This window comes from Elephas maximus, chromosome 17 (assembly GCF_024166365.1).
Source record: "Elephas maximus indicus isolate mEleMax1 chromosome 17, mEleMax1 primary haplotype, whole genome shotgun sequence".
Lineage (NCBI taxonomy): Eukaryota > Metazoa > Chordata > Mammalia > Proboscidea > Elephantidae > Elephas > Elephas maximus.
In genome coordinates, this window is record NC_064835.1 from 87,952,835 (window position 1) to 87,968,174 (window position 15,340).

General features: G+C 43.1%; 1 protein-coding gene across 3 annotated transcripts in view; it reads left to right on the top strand.

The window, feature by feature from the left end:
* TMEM131 (transmembrane protein 131) overlaps positions 1-15,340 on the top strand; it is a 229,133-nt gene that overhangs the window by 177,065 nt on the left and 36,728 nt on the right. For all 3 annotated transcript variants that reach the window (XM_049857246.1, XM_049857244.1, XM_049857245.1), the window contains 6 exons: positions 3,186-3,338; positions 3,438-3,513; positions 3,770-3,887; positions 6,264-6,402; positions 6,504-6,613; positions 7,077-7,143. In XM_049857246.1, coding sequence (XP_049713203.1) covers positions 3,186-3,338; positions 3,438-3,513; positions 3,770-3,887; positions 6,264-6,402; positions 6,504-6,613; positions 7,077-7,143 — 663 coding nt within the window. The remainder of the gene's footprint in view (positions 1-3,185; positions 3,339-3,437; positions 3,514-3,769; positions 3,888-6,263; positions 6,403-6,503; positions 6,614-7,076; positions 7,144-15,340) is intronic.

A 15,340-nucleotide genomic window follows, 5' to 3' on the forward strand; every position in this document is an offset into this window, starting at 1 on the left:
AAGATGGAATAGTGTGTTGTGGTGAAAGCATGAAAAAAATAAAATCATTTAAAGCCATGGAGATCCACAGTTTGCAAGCCGAGGCTTGACATCGTCAGAGCTCAGCTTTAAAGTTTGGCATGCTGGCAGAAGTAAATACAGGAAGCACCTGGAAGTAGCAATAGAGTGCTGGAAGCAGGGACGCCAGCCCAGAACCTCTGGCCAGAGTCCACATGAGAAGTGACGAGGGGAGGTTTGAACTTGGGACCGTGGCACAGGCAGTAAACCAAAAATCAAACCCATTGCCCTCGAGTCAACTCTGAGTCGCAGCGACCCTGCAGGACAGAGTAGGGTTTCCAAGGCGGTAATCTCTATGGAAGCAGACTGCCACACCTTTCTCCTGCAGAGTGGCTGGCGGGTTCAAACCGCAGACCTTCTGGGTAACAACCGATTGCTTAACCGCTGCATCACCGGGGCTCCTTGGCGGAAGCAGTAAAACCCTTTACACGCCCAAGCCTTTGCTGCTGCTTCCCGTGAACGCCCCTCCTCCTCTCCTTCCTTCAAAGAACACATTTTCCAAATTCAGTTAAGTCGTCATCTCTCTGAAGATTTCTGAGTCCTCTAGACAGTGCTTGTTTTTGCCTGTGTGATCCTGGGCCACTTTGAAAATACCTCTCCAGCGAGTGCCTTCTTACTGCAGTAGACAGCACGTCAGTCTCATAGTATGAGAATACCTCTCTTGTAGCAGGCCTCTCATTATGCCACCATTATTTCTTCGTATGCTGATCACCCCAAGGAGGGGTCTTTGTATCCCCACTAGATGATGGATGGATGAAGGAACAAAATGATGCCAGGGACATTTCAGGTGTGTCATTTGACCTGTACCTGAGCATCCTGAGGAGGTCGTACTAATTGAAGATGGTATGAGGAGGCAGGTAGATCGGGGCGTCAAAGTTCTGACCTGGGTTTGAGGCTGTGAAACAAGAAGGAAAAAAGTAGAAAAAGCAGGAGTCAGTCCTGCCTTTTGTGGCTAATTCAGCTCACAGTATAGGAGCCCCTTTATCCCATGGTAGGAGGCATGGTGAGTTAGGACAAACAACCCATTCCAGAAATCTTAATGCTATACAGAATAAAATCTCAATTTAAAATTTAACTCCCTAAAAACAGAAATTTTTAATTAACAGGTTCAGCGCATTTAAGTTTAGGTCTTAATTAAATCTTCATCTCCTTGTCATTCTGCTTTGTATTGACCCTACAGAGTTCTTGACTTCCTTATTCTTCCGAAAGGACCTTATTCTATTTCTTATTTTCTCAGTCAGTGATCTCCTAAATCACTGTGTAAATCCTGGAAGGGAAGAGTGCAGTTGAGAAGACAGTAGGTGACACAGTAAAAGAGCCCATAGGTGGAGCAGAGGAGAAACCACCTGTATAAAAATCGGGACTGGCAATGTGCTTGTGTAAAAATTATAACCGAGAAAACCCTATAGAGCTGTTCTACGCCTTAACACCTGGAGCCGCCATGAGTCAGAAATGACTAGAACACAATGGGTTTTGAACTACTTCAGAGTAAGCTTTCCAGTATCTTTACATGCCTTTCCAAATCAAGTATTTGCTTCGAATTACAAATTAACCTTATATTACCAAATTATGTAAAATCTGTTTTATCAGATAGTCAGATAACTTGTAGTTTAATACTTAATACTTAAATAGAAATTGTAAAACGAACTTTTATATCTGTTACCTCTTTTGATCCCACCACACCCCTGAGAGACAGAGGCCTGAGGGAAGTAGTAACTAAAGGTGTATAAGGACCGGGTGTCACAGGATGACATAGCTGATTGGAGGTCAGACCGGAACTCAGCACAGGCCTTCCTGTCCTTCCTATTCCACAGCTTATCTGCCCTCTCATGTATTTCTCCTGTTTGGCTGTCACCCACTAGGCTGTAAATGGTTGAGTGTTAGCCTTAACCTGTTATTCAACTGTCTTTTTTCTGTGCGTTTCTTTAACCTTGTTCCCTGAAAGTGAAGAGGACTTGAAGCACTTACTGATGAAGATCAAAGGCCACAGTCTTCAGTATGGATTACACCTCAATATAAAGAAAACAGAAATCCTCACAACTGTATCAGTAAGCAACATCATGATAAACAAAGAAAAGATTGAAGTTGTCAAGGATTTCATTATACTTGGATCCACAATCAACACCCATGGAAGCCGCAGTCAAGAAATGAAATGATGCATTGCATTGGGCAAATCTGCTGTGAAAAACCTCTTTAAAGTGTTGAAAAGCAAAAATGTCACCTTGAAGACTAAGGTGTGCCTGACCCAAGCCGTGGTGTTCTCAGTCACCTCATATGCATGTGAAAGCTGAACGATGAATAAGGAAGACCAAAGAAAAATTGATGCTTTTGAATTGTGGTGTTGGTGAAGAATATTGGATATAGCATGGACTGCCAAAAGAACGAACAAATCTGTCTTGAAAGAAGTACAACCAGAATGCTCTTTAGAAGCAACACTTTGGACACGTTATCAGGAGGACTCAGTCCCTGGAGAAGGAGATCATGCTTGGTAACATAGAGGATCAGTGAAAAAGAGGAAGACTCCCAACGAGATGGATTGACACAGTGGCTGCAACAGTGAGCTCAAGCATAGCCACGATTTTGAGGATGGCGCAGGACCAGGCAGTGTTTTGTTGTACATAGGGTCACCGTGAGTCGTAACTGACTCGGCGGCACCTAACAATGACATTAGACCAGTGGGTTTGATCATTTTATAGATCTCTTCAAATGGCTAGAAATCACATGTACAGTCTTGCCTTGGTATAAACAAACCTTGCTCAACAAACTGAAAGTGACCGTGTCCTTTATTTAAAGCTATCTCTGTACCTTGTTGACAGTCTCAATATTTTAATGGGAAACTGTGAACATATTTACTGTATTTTCACAAAATTGCAAAGCTTTTTCCTGCTAATTTTTCTGTAACATGCCACCACAACAAAAATACATATAATGGGCAGGGGTGAGGCAGGTTGGGCTCTGATTACAAATTTAGAGATTATCAACTGATGAAAAGCCTAAATGTTCTTTTGGCTCTACCCAGTGAACCCAGTTTTGGCTCTAGTGTCCTAGAAATATGCCTGTCAGCTCTAAAGTATGTGTGTTAAAAAATTCAACCATGTGCAAACAAGTTTTTTTTTTTTTTCCTGCAGGGGAAAGTCGTTCATCAGAGTTTAAATATTATGAATTCCTTCTCACAGAAGGTAAAGATACAGCAGATACGTTCTTTGTCAGAAGATGTACGATTTTACTACAAACGATTACGGGGCAACAAGGAAGACTTGGAGCCAGGAAAAAAATCAAAGGTTTGAACATGTTATATCTGGGAATTCCCGTCTCTTAATAGTTTGCTATCGTGGCCTTCGTGTCTTCGGGACTCATGGTTCTCCCGTACCTCCTTACAGATTGCAAACGTTTATTTCGATCCTGGACTGCAGTGTGGGGACCACTGCTACGTCGGCTTGCCTTTTCTATCCAAATGTAAGTCACCTTGCTGCGTCTCTCATGTCCTTCAGCCCCCTAAATGTTTTTTAATAAAAGGCTGCCACTTTTGAATTCCACCCGTATATGCGTCTCTCATGTCCTTCAGCCCCCTAAATGTTTTTTAATAAAAGGCTGCCACTTTTGAATTCCACCCGTATCTCTTGGGAACACAGAGTCATTTGAAGGAAACTTGACTAGTGGATAAGATGTAGGGTTACAGGGCAGTGTACGCCTCTTTGCTTTCTTGTTACAGTGGATCCCAAAGTGCAGCCTGGTGTAGCCATGCAGGAGGACCTGTGGGAGGCCGACTGGGATTTGCATCAGAGCCTGTTCAGAGGGTGGACGCGGATAAAGGAGAGTTCAGGGCATAAGTGAGTGCTCTTGCTTTTTAGCTCGCTTTATAAGTTTGAAACTTCTCAGTTAATGTTACTTTCTACATGCTGTTCTTATACTCGGTTATTTTACTTCTTTATAGCTAAGGAGCCCTGATGGCGCAGCGGTTAGGAACTCTGCTGCTAACTAAAAGATCGGCAGGTAGAATCCACCAGGCACTCCTTGGAAACCCTATGGGGCAGCTCTGCTCTGTCCTGTAGGGCCGCTACGAGTTGGAATCGACTTGACTGTAGCACATTTGGTTAGGGTTTATAGCTAAGAAAATCACCCTAACCTTGAGAAATTTATTAATGAGTCGTCATATCGGTGGCCATTTTAACCACATATTACTCAGCAGTGTACACACTCCCGTTTTTCTGTTTCTCCTCTAGGCACTTCCTTAAGTTCAGGCCATTGGAAGTTGTCTTCATGTGGGACAACTACAGTGTTCTTCTTAGACACAGCCATCTGCATAAGGAAGCACATTTTTGCCTACCATTGACCTCTGTTAAAGGAAAACATTTTCTCGGTTTAATCCCACAGGGACAGAGCGCGTATTTGCTCATTGTGGAAAGAGCTACCTGCTCCAACATCTGTGTCTCTTTCCAAGTGCTGAGCTGTTAAAGGGCACATGGGCACAGTTCAGACGGGCAGTACCATGTGTCTTTGGCAGGTAGAAAATGTCCTAGTGACAGATCAGTACTGTAGCTGGACTCAAACGCAAAGACGTGTTTATTTGGCGGTGTAGAGAGCTGGCCTTTTCAGGTAGTTCAGAGGAGACTGTGATGAGGACGATGAGGGTATGACAGCTGATGAAAGCTGCTCTTCTCAGCTGGCTCGTTAGCCATGTGTTTGCCAGCATCATTGAGATATTCCAAATTATCCCAAAACCCATTGCCGTCAGTTCCTACTCATAGCGACCCTGTAGGACAGAGGAGAACTGCCCCATAGGGTTTCCAAGGAGCAGCTGGTGGATTTGAACTGCCGACCTTTTGGTTAGCAGCTGAATGCTTAAGAGTATTCTGCTCCCAAGGCTCTCCCGATCTATAAAAATGTAAAATTTGTCAAACCCCCCGTGGTTGAATCTGAAGGGCTTCTTTTATCTAAACTGCCTTATCCACTGTGGAAGTTTTCATAAAGCAAAAGAGTTAAATTTTTACCTTAAAATGGTGAAAATAAGGACAAAGACACTTCCTCTAATGGGCTCAGTAAGAAAACACTAATTAAAATTCCTTGGCCCCTTATATTTCCATAGTGGACGTCATAAAGAACAGAGAATCTTCAGATTTTAACACCCAATTATGAATAAATAATGTGTCGTGCTGCCCTAGGCTCAGCTGTCAGGGACCTCCTCACCTCCCACCCACCAAAACCCTGCCTTCTGTCTGTGTACCCAGCACCCCGATGCTGAAGACCTGGACTTCCTGTCTGCCCCGGGCCCCCGTGTCCCATTGGCACAGTGAATGTGACATTCTCCCTGTTCCTGCCTTATGAATGTGCACGTGGCAGAGAATTGTCACTCCTGCCCTGCTCTTATAAAGCCCGTACTCTTACCAGTATCACAGCATCATAATTCAGTAGTGGGGCGAGTCAAATTGGGCTTCTGTGATTGGGCCCAGGGACCTTAACCCCATTTACAATACTGTCTCCTTAGGGAATGTGCTCTGAGTTCTAAACATCTGGCTTAGAAACACTAGCGGAACATTCAAACTGGGTCCTGAGTATTGCTGGAAACTTCACATAAGTCTGAGCAAAACCCTCATACATACAGCGTCTTCAGCTGAAGTGTTCACTGCATGTCAGGATTTTGTTTTGCTTTTTGTCTCGGGGAAGAAAAGGCCGTCTGCCAAGAGATCCACTGGCCTCTCTCAAGTTCTGCTGAAAATATGAGTAGCACTCTGCTGCTGGTGTCTCCATCTTGCCACCAGGCATCCAAGATGCTTTAGGAATCTCCCCATAGTGTCGTATGTTTGTGAATACAGGGTTTATAGCATCTCTGTACAAGTCAGCCTTTTTAAAATACATTACCTAATCTAGCCCAGGTTTCAGCTGTGGTCTTCGTTGAATTTATACATTAAAAAGTTTTTCAAAACTTACAAAGGATTGCATTAATGCTACTGGTACTAGTTCTAAGACTTGTCGTCCTTTACATATTCAGTAAGAAAACAACACGGCTGAAATATTTTGGTAGCTCTTTGTGCCAAACAGAGACGCCATCATATAACATTAAAAAAGCATAGTAAAATATTAGCACAGTAGACCTGTTTTTTCTGGCCCAGAATAAAATTTCTCAAGTACACAAGTCTAATAGCATCCCTTGTATTCAGAAAACTCATCTCATTTTGATGCAGTGACTTATAAATTGTTTTTTCTAGATTGAGCGCTATATTTGAAGTAAATACAGACCTCCAAAAGAACATAATATCAAAAATCACTGCTGAGCTCACCTGGCCTTCCATTCTTAGCTCACCCCGGCACTTGAAATTTCCACTTACTAATACAAACTGCTCTTCAGTAAGTATTCAAAGTATCATTGGTTTTTGGAGTTATAAAGTATTTAGTCTTGCTTTTAATTATAGCAATCTTTCATTTAATATTTTCTTACTTTGTTTCAGGAAGAAGAGATTACTGTGGAAAATCCTGCAGACGTTCCTATCTATATTCAGTTTATCCCTCTGGCTTTATATTCCAGCCCTTCTGTCTTTGTAGATAAGTTAATATCAAGGTGAGCTTTGCTTTAGACAATCCAAATATTTCCGTTCATGTATTAGCATTACGTTTTTATTTTACACGTTTAAATCTTTACTACAGCTCAACAGTAATGGATTTGGCTTAGAGAAATTCTGTATCCGTAATTGAAGTTAAGAGAAGGTTCTGGGGAGGGAGGTTGATGTTATGTTAAGCATCTAGAAGAGTTTTCAGCTCAAGACAAAAAAAGTAACATGGAACTCTTTCCCAAATAATTTATGAGGAGAAAGGAGGTGGGACCTTTCAAACATTTTGGTTAAAAAAAAAAAAATGAACAAAGTATTCATTGTAAATTGTGGCTTTTAATTTTTTGAGGATTATTAATCTGGCAGTATGCCAAAAGATAATTTGTGGAAAAAAGCACAGACTTGCTAATTACCCTGTAACGCCTTTAATTACAATGTCTTTACAAAGAAATAAATGTACATTTTTAATTTTAGGTTTAACTTGAGTAAGGTGGCAAAGATAGATTTCAGAACACTAGAATTCCAAGTCTTCAGAAATAGTGTAAGTATTCAAAATTCTTACTATTCAAAAAAAATTGTGATATGATGTGATCGATGCAAATGTGAAAGAAAGCTCTTGGCTACCTGTAAATTTGGCTGAAGGCTGAGTAGCTGGAAGAAGTCAGAGTGGTCCGTAATTATTTGAGACAAAGAAACCAGAAAGAACGGATGAGATTTAGATCGAAGTGAGGCAAACTGAGTCAGAGGCTGTCTGTCCCCGTTTGCAGGCATTCGTTGTTAAGCACACGCTGCTTTATATAATAGCTGTCAGAGATTCTGAAAACATATAGATAAGGTATTTTTGTTAAGCATCAGAATATTGAGCTTGGTCATTGAAATGTAAATTCAGGATACTTTCTAATAAAAGTGTACACTCCGTGAATGCCAGACCCAGGGCTGGCTGCATTCATCTCTGTCCCGTGCTCCAGGTCACCTAGCACAGTACCGTGTACGCTCTCTACTCTGTAAATATTCTCGAATTCATAAACGTGTACGTAAACTGGTTTGTTTTAGGAACAGAACTGTTCTCTATCCTACAGGCCAGGCTGAGCAACCACTGACAACTCGTTATTACGTGAGGCCTTCATGCAGGCTGTGTATCCGTCAGGAGGTTAACGCTTAGAGCTAGAGCCCCCTACAGACTGCCCCCCATGCCCTTTCTGCTCAGCCATGTCCCACCCATCCTTAAACACCCTGCTCCTGGGGCCAGCCCTGCTCACTGTGAAGCCTTCACTGACTAGGCTGTCTTGATCTCTCTGACTCTTCATTCACACCCACATTAACTTCATCTTTTGTTTTCTTTTTGATATGTGATGTCTTGTTTCCCAAATTTGGCTATAAGCTCCTTGAGGGTCTGTCTTCTGCTTACTTTGTTTTTCTCTGATATGGAGGCATTGAATGAACGAGAATAAGAACCTGGTTAGTCCTCCACCACCTGAATTACTTCGAATGAAAGCAGTGAATGGTCATCTCCTTCCGTTCCTTGCGGCTCCTGAGCCGAGCACAGGTCACAGTAGAGTCGCGCTGCGGTTTGCCGCTTTCCACATGGAACAAGGAAGGTTGGCTCCCAGAATAATCATGGCTTTGTACCTACCAGCTTTGTCACCTTGAGCAAGAGAACAAACCTTTCTGAACTCCAGCTTCCCTTCTTGTAGTGTGATATTAATGATGCCTGTCATTGTTGTTGTGTGCTGTCGAGTCGATACCGACTCATAGTGACCCGGCAGCACAGAGTAGAACGTTCCATGGGGTTTTCTAGGCCGTAATCTTTACGGGAGGAAATCACCAGGCCTTTCTGCTGTGAAGCTGCTAGGCGGGGTCGAGCTGCCAGCCTTTCAGTTAGCAGCCAAGTGCTTAACTGTTACACCACCAGGGCTCCTTAATAATGCCTAGAAACAGTAAAAAATAACACCTCTTTCCGAGCTGTTTAGCAAATTAAACAAAATCACACAAAAGTTGTAACTTGGTTCCCTGGCATACGGGAAGCCCTCAGTGAGAGTAGACTTGATCAGTCGGCCTGTGGCCAGTTAGGCAAGGAGCAGAGTGGGATGGGAAGAGAAGGGCAACGGGAAGGGTTTTCAGTATTTAGGGCCGTAATGCAGAACCCCTGTCAGTATTCCATGAGAACCTTCCAGGTGTCAAAATTCTGCCAGGTGTACTTACAGTTATAATTTCATGTAATCGTTACAGCAGCCAGGCTGAGCAGTCGCTAACTACCCTAAGAGATAAGTATTTTCCTTGTTCTATACCCATTGCCGAGGCTCCTCTGGGTGGGTTCAAACCGCCAACCTTTAGGCCAGTAATTGCTTAATGGTTTGTGCCACCCGGGCACTCCTTGTTGCTGATTTTGTTGGGTGCCATCTAATCAGTTTCGACTCATAGTGACCCAGTGTGACAAAGTAGGACTGCCCCATAGGGTTTTCTAGGCTGTAATCTTTACAGGAGCAGACGGCCAGGTCTTTTCTTCCACAGAGCTGCTGGGTGGGTTTGAGCCGCCAACCTTTCAGTTAGCAGCCAAGCACTTAGCTGTCCTACCAGGGCTCCTTTGTTGCTGATTAGGAATTGCTAGTTAGCCTTGTGGAAGCAGAGGTTTTATACTGATTAAAGCATTTGTGTTCTTTTCCGTAGCTTTGTGTTTTAATCCGTAAGGTGTACGTCAGCCAAGCCTTTATAGAATAGTTTTTATAAGTCAGTCTTATATAACAAAACAATTTTCAATGTATTTTTTCTGCCAAATATCTAATTTTGGTAATTTACAGTTATAGGAGTCCTGGTGGCACAGTAAGGAGCCCTGGTGGCACAGTGGTTAAAGTGGTAGGCTGCTAATGGGAAGGTCGGCAGTTCAGACTCACCAGCTGCTCCATGGGACAAAGATGTGGCAGTCTGCTTCTGTAAAGATTTACAGCCTTGGAAATCCTATGGGGTAATTCTGCTCTGTCCTGTAGGGTCACTATGAGTCAGAATCAACTCAAAGGAAAAGGTTTGGGTTTTTTTTGTTTGTTTTGGTTACGAAGTGGTTAAAACTCTTGGCTGCTAACCAAAAGGTTAGCAGTTCAAACCCACCAGCTGCTCCATGGGAGAAAAATGTGGCAGTCTGCTTCCGTAAAGATTACAGCCTTGGAAACCCTGTGGGGCAGGTCTGCTCTGTCCTGCAGGGTCACTCTTAGTCAGAATTGACTTGACAGCAGTGGGTTTCGCTTCTTGATTTTAAAGATACATGCACAAATGTGGCTGTAGACAAGATTGCTGTAATCTGTTTTTCATACTTTTTGAACACCCAGTATATGCTAGTCACTGGTCTAGGCACAGGGGATACAGTGGTGAGCAAGCCAGGCAAGAGACCCCCACTCTCAGACACTAATGCTGTAACCGGGCAGTGACACAATGTACAAGGGAACCAGTGAGCTAACAGGCTGACTTCAGGGAGAGTGAGGAAAAACGAGGCCACGTGACAGTAATAACCTAATTTAAGTGGAGTGTTCAGGAAGTCCCCTTTGAGGACTGTCATTGCACTGAGACCTCTTTAACTACTAAGAGATGCTGCAAGTGTAAAGACCCTGAGCTAGGATTCGTCAGGCTTGGTTCACCTGAAGAAGAAACAGAAAGTGGTGAAGTTGGACCGTAGGGAGGGAGGGAAGAGTGGCTGGTAGGGAGAAGCAGCAGGAGCCAGACCTGCGAGGCCCCTCGGGCTACAGGAAAGAGCTGGCACTTGATTGTGAATGCCCTTGGGGAGCCATAGGGCCATTTTGAGTATGATCTGACCTGTACAGAAAATAGTGTGGGGTGTGTGACAGGGACCAGACTGAACTTGAGACGGCCGTGTATTCTAATCTCTTGCTCTTCTCTTGGAGGGACTCTTTTGTGTACTTTGTTGTTTCCATCCATAAAAAGCAAATGTAACAAGCTGAGTGATCGTGACTCAGAATAACTAGAAAGCTAAATGATCAGAACTTCTTTTCACTCTACTTTGATAAGGGACTTTGAAAATACATGTAAGTAAAAGGGCTAATATTTCCCTTTTATTATTTTGAATACAAGTACTTTAGTGTTAGTCACACAATGTAAAACACTGACACTGTGAGATAGGAGGATGAGTAAGAACACTCCAGACCTCAGAGATTTACTCTAAATGAGAAATCCTGGAGGAGGCCCTAGGGTGAGCTTAGGATACATTCCATCCCAGCCCCCTACAGCGCTGGAGAACTGGTTCTCAAAGTATCTGGTCTCCAATGGAACAGGATTGAGAATCCAGACATACATCTGTCCACATATGAGCAGCTGATATTTGACAAAGGCCCAAAGCTCATTAAATGGGGAAAAGACAGTCTTTTTAACAAATGGTGTTGGCATAACTGAATATCCATCTGCAAAAAAATGAAACAAGACCCATACCTCACACCATGCACAAAAACTAACTCAAAATGGATCAAAGACCTAAATATAAAATGATAAAGATCATAGAAGAAAAAATAGGGACAACACTAGGAGCCCTAATACGTGGCATAAACAATATATAAAACATTACTAACAACGCAGAAGAGAAACTAGATAACTGGGAGCTCCTAAAAATCAAACACCTATGCTCATCCAAAGTCTTCACCAAAAGAGTAAAAAGATTACCTACAGACTGGGAAAAAGTTTTTAACTATGACATTTCCAATCAGCATCTGATTTCTAAAATCTACATGATACTGCAAAAACTCAACTACAAAAAGACAAATAACCCAGTTAAAAAATGGGCAAAGGATATGAACAGGCACTTCACTAAAGAAGACGTTCAGACTGCTAACACATACATGAGGAAATGCTCTCGATCATTAGCCGTTAGAGAAATGGGAATCAAAACTACAATGAGATTCCATCTCACTCCAACAAGGCTGGCATTAATCCAAAAAACTGAAAATAATAAATGTTGGAGAGGTTGTAGAGAGACTGGAACACTTATACACTGCTAATGGGAATGTAAAATGGTACAGCCACTTTGGAAATCGATTTGGCACTTCCTTAAAAAGCTAGAAATAGAACTACCATACGATCCAGCAATCCACTCCTTGGACTACATCCTAGAGAAGTAAGAGCCTTTACACGAACAGATATATGCACACCCATGTTCATTGCAGCACTGTCTACAATAGCAAAAATGAGAAAGCAGAGGGGGACAGAAGCTGGCTGAATGGACACCAGGGAATACGGGGTGGAGAGGAGTATGCTGTCTCATTAGGGGGAGAGCAACTAGGAGTACATAGCAAGGTGTATATAAATTTTTATGTGAGAGACTGGCTTGATCTGTAAATTTCACTTAAAGCACAATTAAAAAAAAAGGAAAGTATCTGGTCTCAGGACTCACAGTCTTAACAATTATTAAGGACTCCAAAGAGTTTGCTTATGTGGATAACATCTACCAGTATTTACCATACTAGAAATAAAAAGTGAGATCTTTAGAGTATTGATTATTTCATTCACTTAAAATAGTAAACCCCTTCCACTTAACACAGATAACATTTTTATGAGAAATAACTATATTTTCCAAAAAAAAGCTTTTGCAAGAAGAGTGGCACTGTTTCACCTTTTTGCAAATCTCTTTAGTGGCCCTCTGCCTCATACTTGCTCTGCATTCAGTCGATCATGAGATGTTTTGGTTGAGGCAAATTAAAGAAAATCTGCCCTGATGCAGACATGTAGTTGGAAAAAGGAGGAGTGTTTTAATTAGCTTTCAGTTAATTATGGATATTTATTCTGGCACTATACCAAGTGCCAGTTTGTTAAGTTAGCTGCAGTGTGGGATCTAAAATCATAGCAATGAATTTTGCTACATTATTACATTAAAATCCATTCGCCTGTCTTGTACCCTGTGTGATTTTGTAACACCGTGCGTCAGTCGTTTGGAAAATAGTGGCTCACTGAGATAGTAGATTTTCCAAATGTTGACAGAATTCACCAGTTATAATAATATTCATTATTATAACTGCCAAGCTCATCAGAATATTATTTAAGTATTGGGAAGCTGTCAGGCTCACAGCAATGAATGTGAATTTTCAAAAACGTACATGCAAAAGCTCAAATTTTACCATTGGCAACAAATACTTGTTATTTTCCTTGAAGAGAGACTCACTTCATTTTCGTGAAAATGTCTGCCAGATGCCCAAGTCTGAGTCACCATAGATGGGCTGTCGGTCATTCTTTCAAATGTAAACGTGTTCTGTGGAAAAAGCAGCTAGCTCAGCTCGCCTCTCAGAGAACAGCTTCTCAGGACAGCGTGCTTGATGGGTGATTCTCATATCGTCACATGGAATATTGCAAAGACATGCTCAAGAGTGGAGATGTAATAACATTTAAAAAGATTGATTACTGCTTAATGGAGAACTGTTTGTGCACGGCGGTGAAGAATACGCTCCTTATCAAGGACGGGGTCTGCCGTTGATGAGGAGTCAGCTGTCCTGCCCACCATTGCCTTTGCTGACCGTCAGTACAAATGGCAGCACAGTGAAAAGGCAGATAAGATATGTTTATTATTATGAGAATACTTTTGCGTTGCACACGCAGGCTGTCTTGAGCCACAAGACTACTAGCATGAGGAGCCCAACCCCAGCAGTGGCCGTAGTCCCCCCAGGGATGTGCATCCTGTACTGTCAAGCCACGCACCTGCGATACTTACACAGTGTCCGCAGTAGTGAGAGCTGTTTACCACTTACAGAAAGCAGCTTATGTTTATTTACAGATAACATCAACCAGAGTAACCATCCGGAAATCCAATACCAAAGTAAACATCCGAATCCCTCGCCCATTTATCCTTTCTTCTCCAAAACCCCGTGCTTCGCTGAGTCAGGAGTCGTTGTATTGGATCCTTCTTCTGCTGACACCAATGTGTGGTATCAGACCAGTCCAGGAAGATCTCAGCTTGCCTTCCCAGAACCAGGCTCTCCACACAGCCCTTCTCTCGGCCTGGGCTAAGTCATCAGGTGCTGGCAGAAGCTAGAGAGTCCACATGACTCCCCCCACTTCAGAAGAGCCGTCTCCAACTTTGGGGTTTTCCTCTAGGGTACCAACGGCAAGCTAGGAAGCCCACACGACACCCCTCCCCCACTTCAAAACCGCCATCTCTAACTTTGGGGTTTTTCTCTAGGGTACCAGCAAGCAAGCCAGGAAATCCACATGACTCCCCCCACTTCAGAACAGCCATCTCCAACTTTGGGGTTTTCCTCTAGGGTACCAGCAAGCAAGCCAGGGAATCTACACAACTCCCCCCACTTCAGAACAGCCATCTCCAACTTTGGGGTTTTCCTCTAGGGTACCAGCAGCAAGCCAGGAAGTCCACACGACTCCCCCACTTCAGAACAGCCAGCCCCACTACTCTCTTCTTGCTGCGTTGTTGTCAGATGCTGTCAAATCGGTCCCAACTCATAGCTACACTGCGTGCAAAAAACAACACTGCCCGGTCCTGCACCATCCTCATGATCGTTATGCTTGAGCTCATCGTTGCAGCCACTGTGTCAGTCCATCTCACTGAGGGTCTTTCCCTTTTTCACTGACCTCTACTTTACCAACCATGATGTCCTTCTCAAGGGACTGGTCCTCCCTGATAACATGTCCAAAGTATGTGTGACGTAGTCTCGCCATCCTCACTTCTAAAGAGCATTCTGGCTGTACTTCTTCCGAGACAGATTTGTTCATTCTTCTGGTATTTCATGGTATATTAAGTGTTCTTCGCCAACACCATAATTTAAATGCATCAGTTCTTCTTCAGTCTTCCTTATTCATTGTCCATCTTTTGTGTGCATATGAATATGAGGTGATTGAAAATACCATGTGGTTAAAAGGCTGGCTGTTTGAATCCACCAGTCCCTCCTTAGAAACCCTAGGGGGCAGTTCTACTCTGTCCTATAGGGTGTTGGTAGGGTGCTTCCATAGGCCACTACTCCTTTAGGTCTGATAATTTGGTGCAGTGACTCACCAACTCTTGGAAAAGGGCTGTCTTTAATTCAGCAGAGAAGGGATGCACACACCAGAAGAGCGAGGCCTAGGAAGGGGTGTGGCCCTCCCCTAAAAAAAAAAAAAAAAACCCATCGCCATTGAGTCAATTCGGAGTTATAGCTACCTTATGCCATCAGTCATGGAGCTCCAAGAAGTTTCAAGGTCCAGGGTCCTTTATAACAGTCATTGGGGCCTCAGTGCGTAGTTGTGATTGGTGCCACATTGCATGTGCGTGGCCAATCACGTCAGTGAATACGCACAATAGATTGCATCACGCCACCTTCCCTTTCTGAAGTTATTTGCCAAGTGTGGTCTTTGGGGCTTGCACTACATTTGCACATGTTTAAGTGTTGTTTGGCTATTTTACAAAACAAAGACACCTCAAATACTGACAGATTCCAAGGATTATTTTCAGAAAACCAGAGACAAAGGCCAAACCAAGTTCTTTGTCCTTCAAGTTTTGACATCTTGGATTCCTTGGAAGGATCCCTGATGTCCCCAGGGGACCCTGGGTCACTCTTTGAGAACCACCATAGTAAAGCTATGAGGCGCTAGGTGATACACCTGAAGCATCACGGTATGCTTAAGTGTTTCCCAAGCCATCAGAGTTTAAAGGAGCTAGTGTTTGTTGGGAATATATGTGTATGTATGTGTGGTATGTGTGTGTGGTATATGTGTACGTATGTGTGGTATGTGTGTTCGTATGTGTGGTGTGTGTGTACGTATGT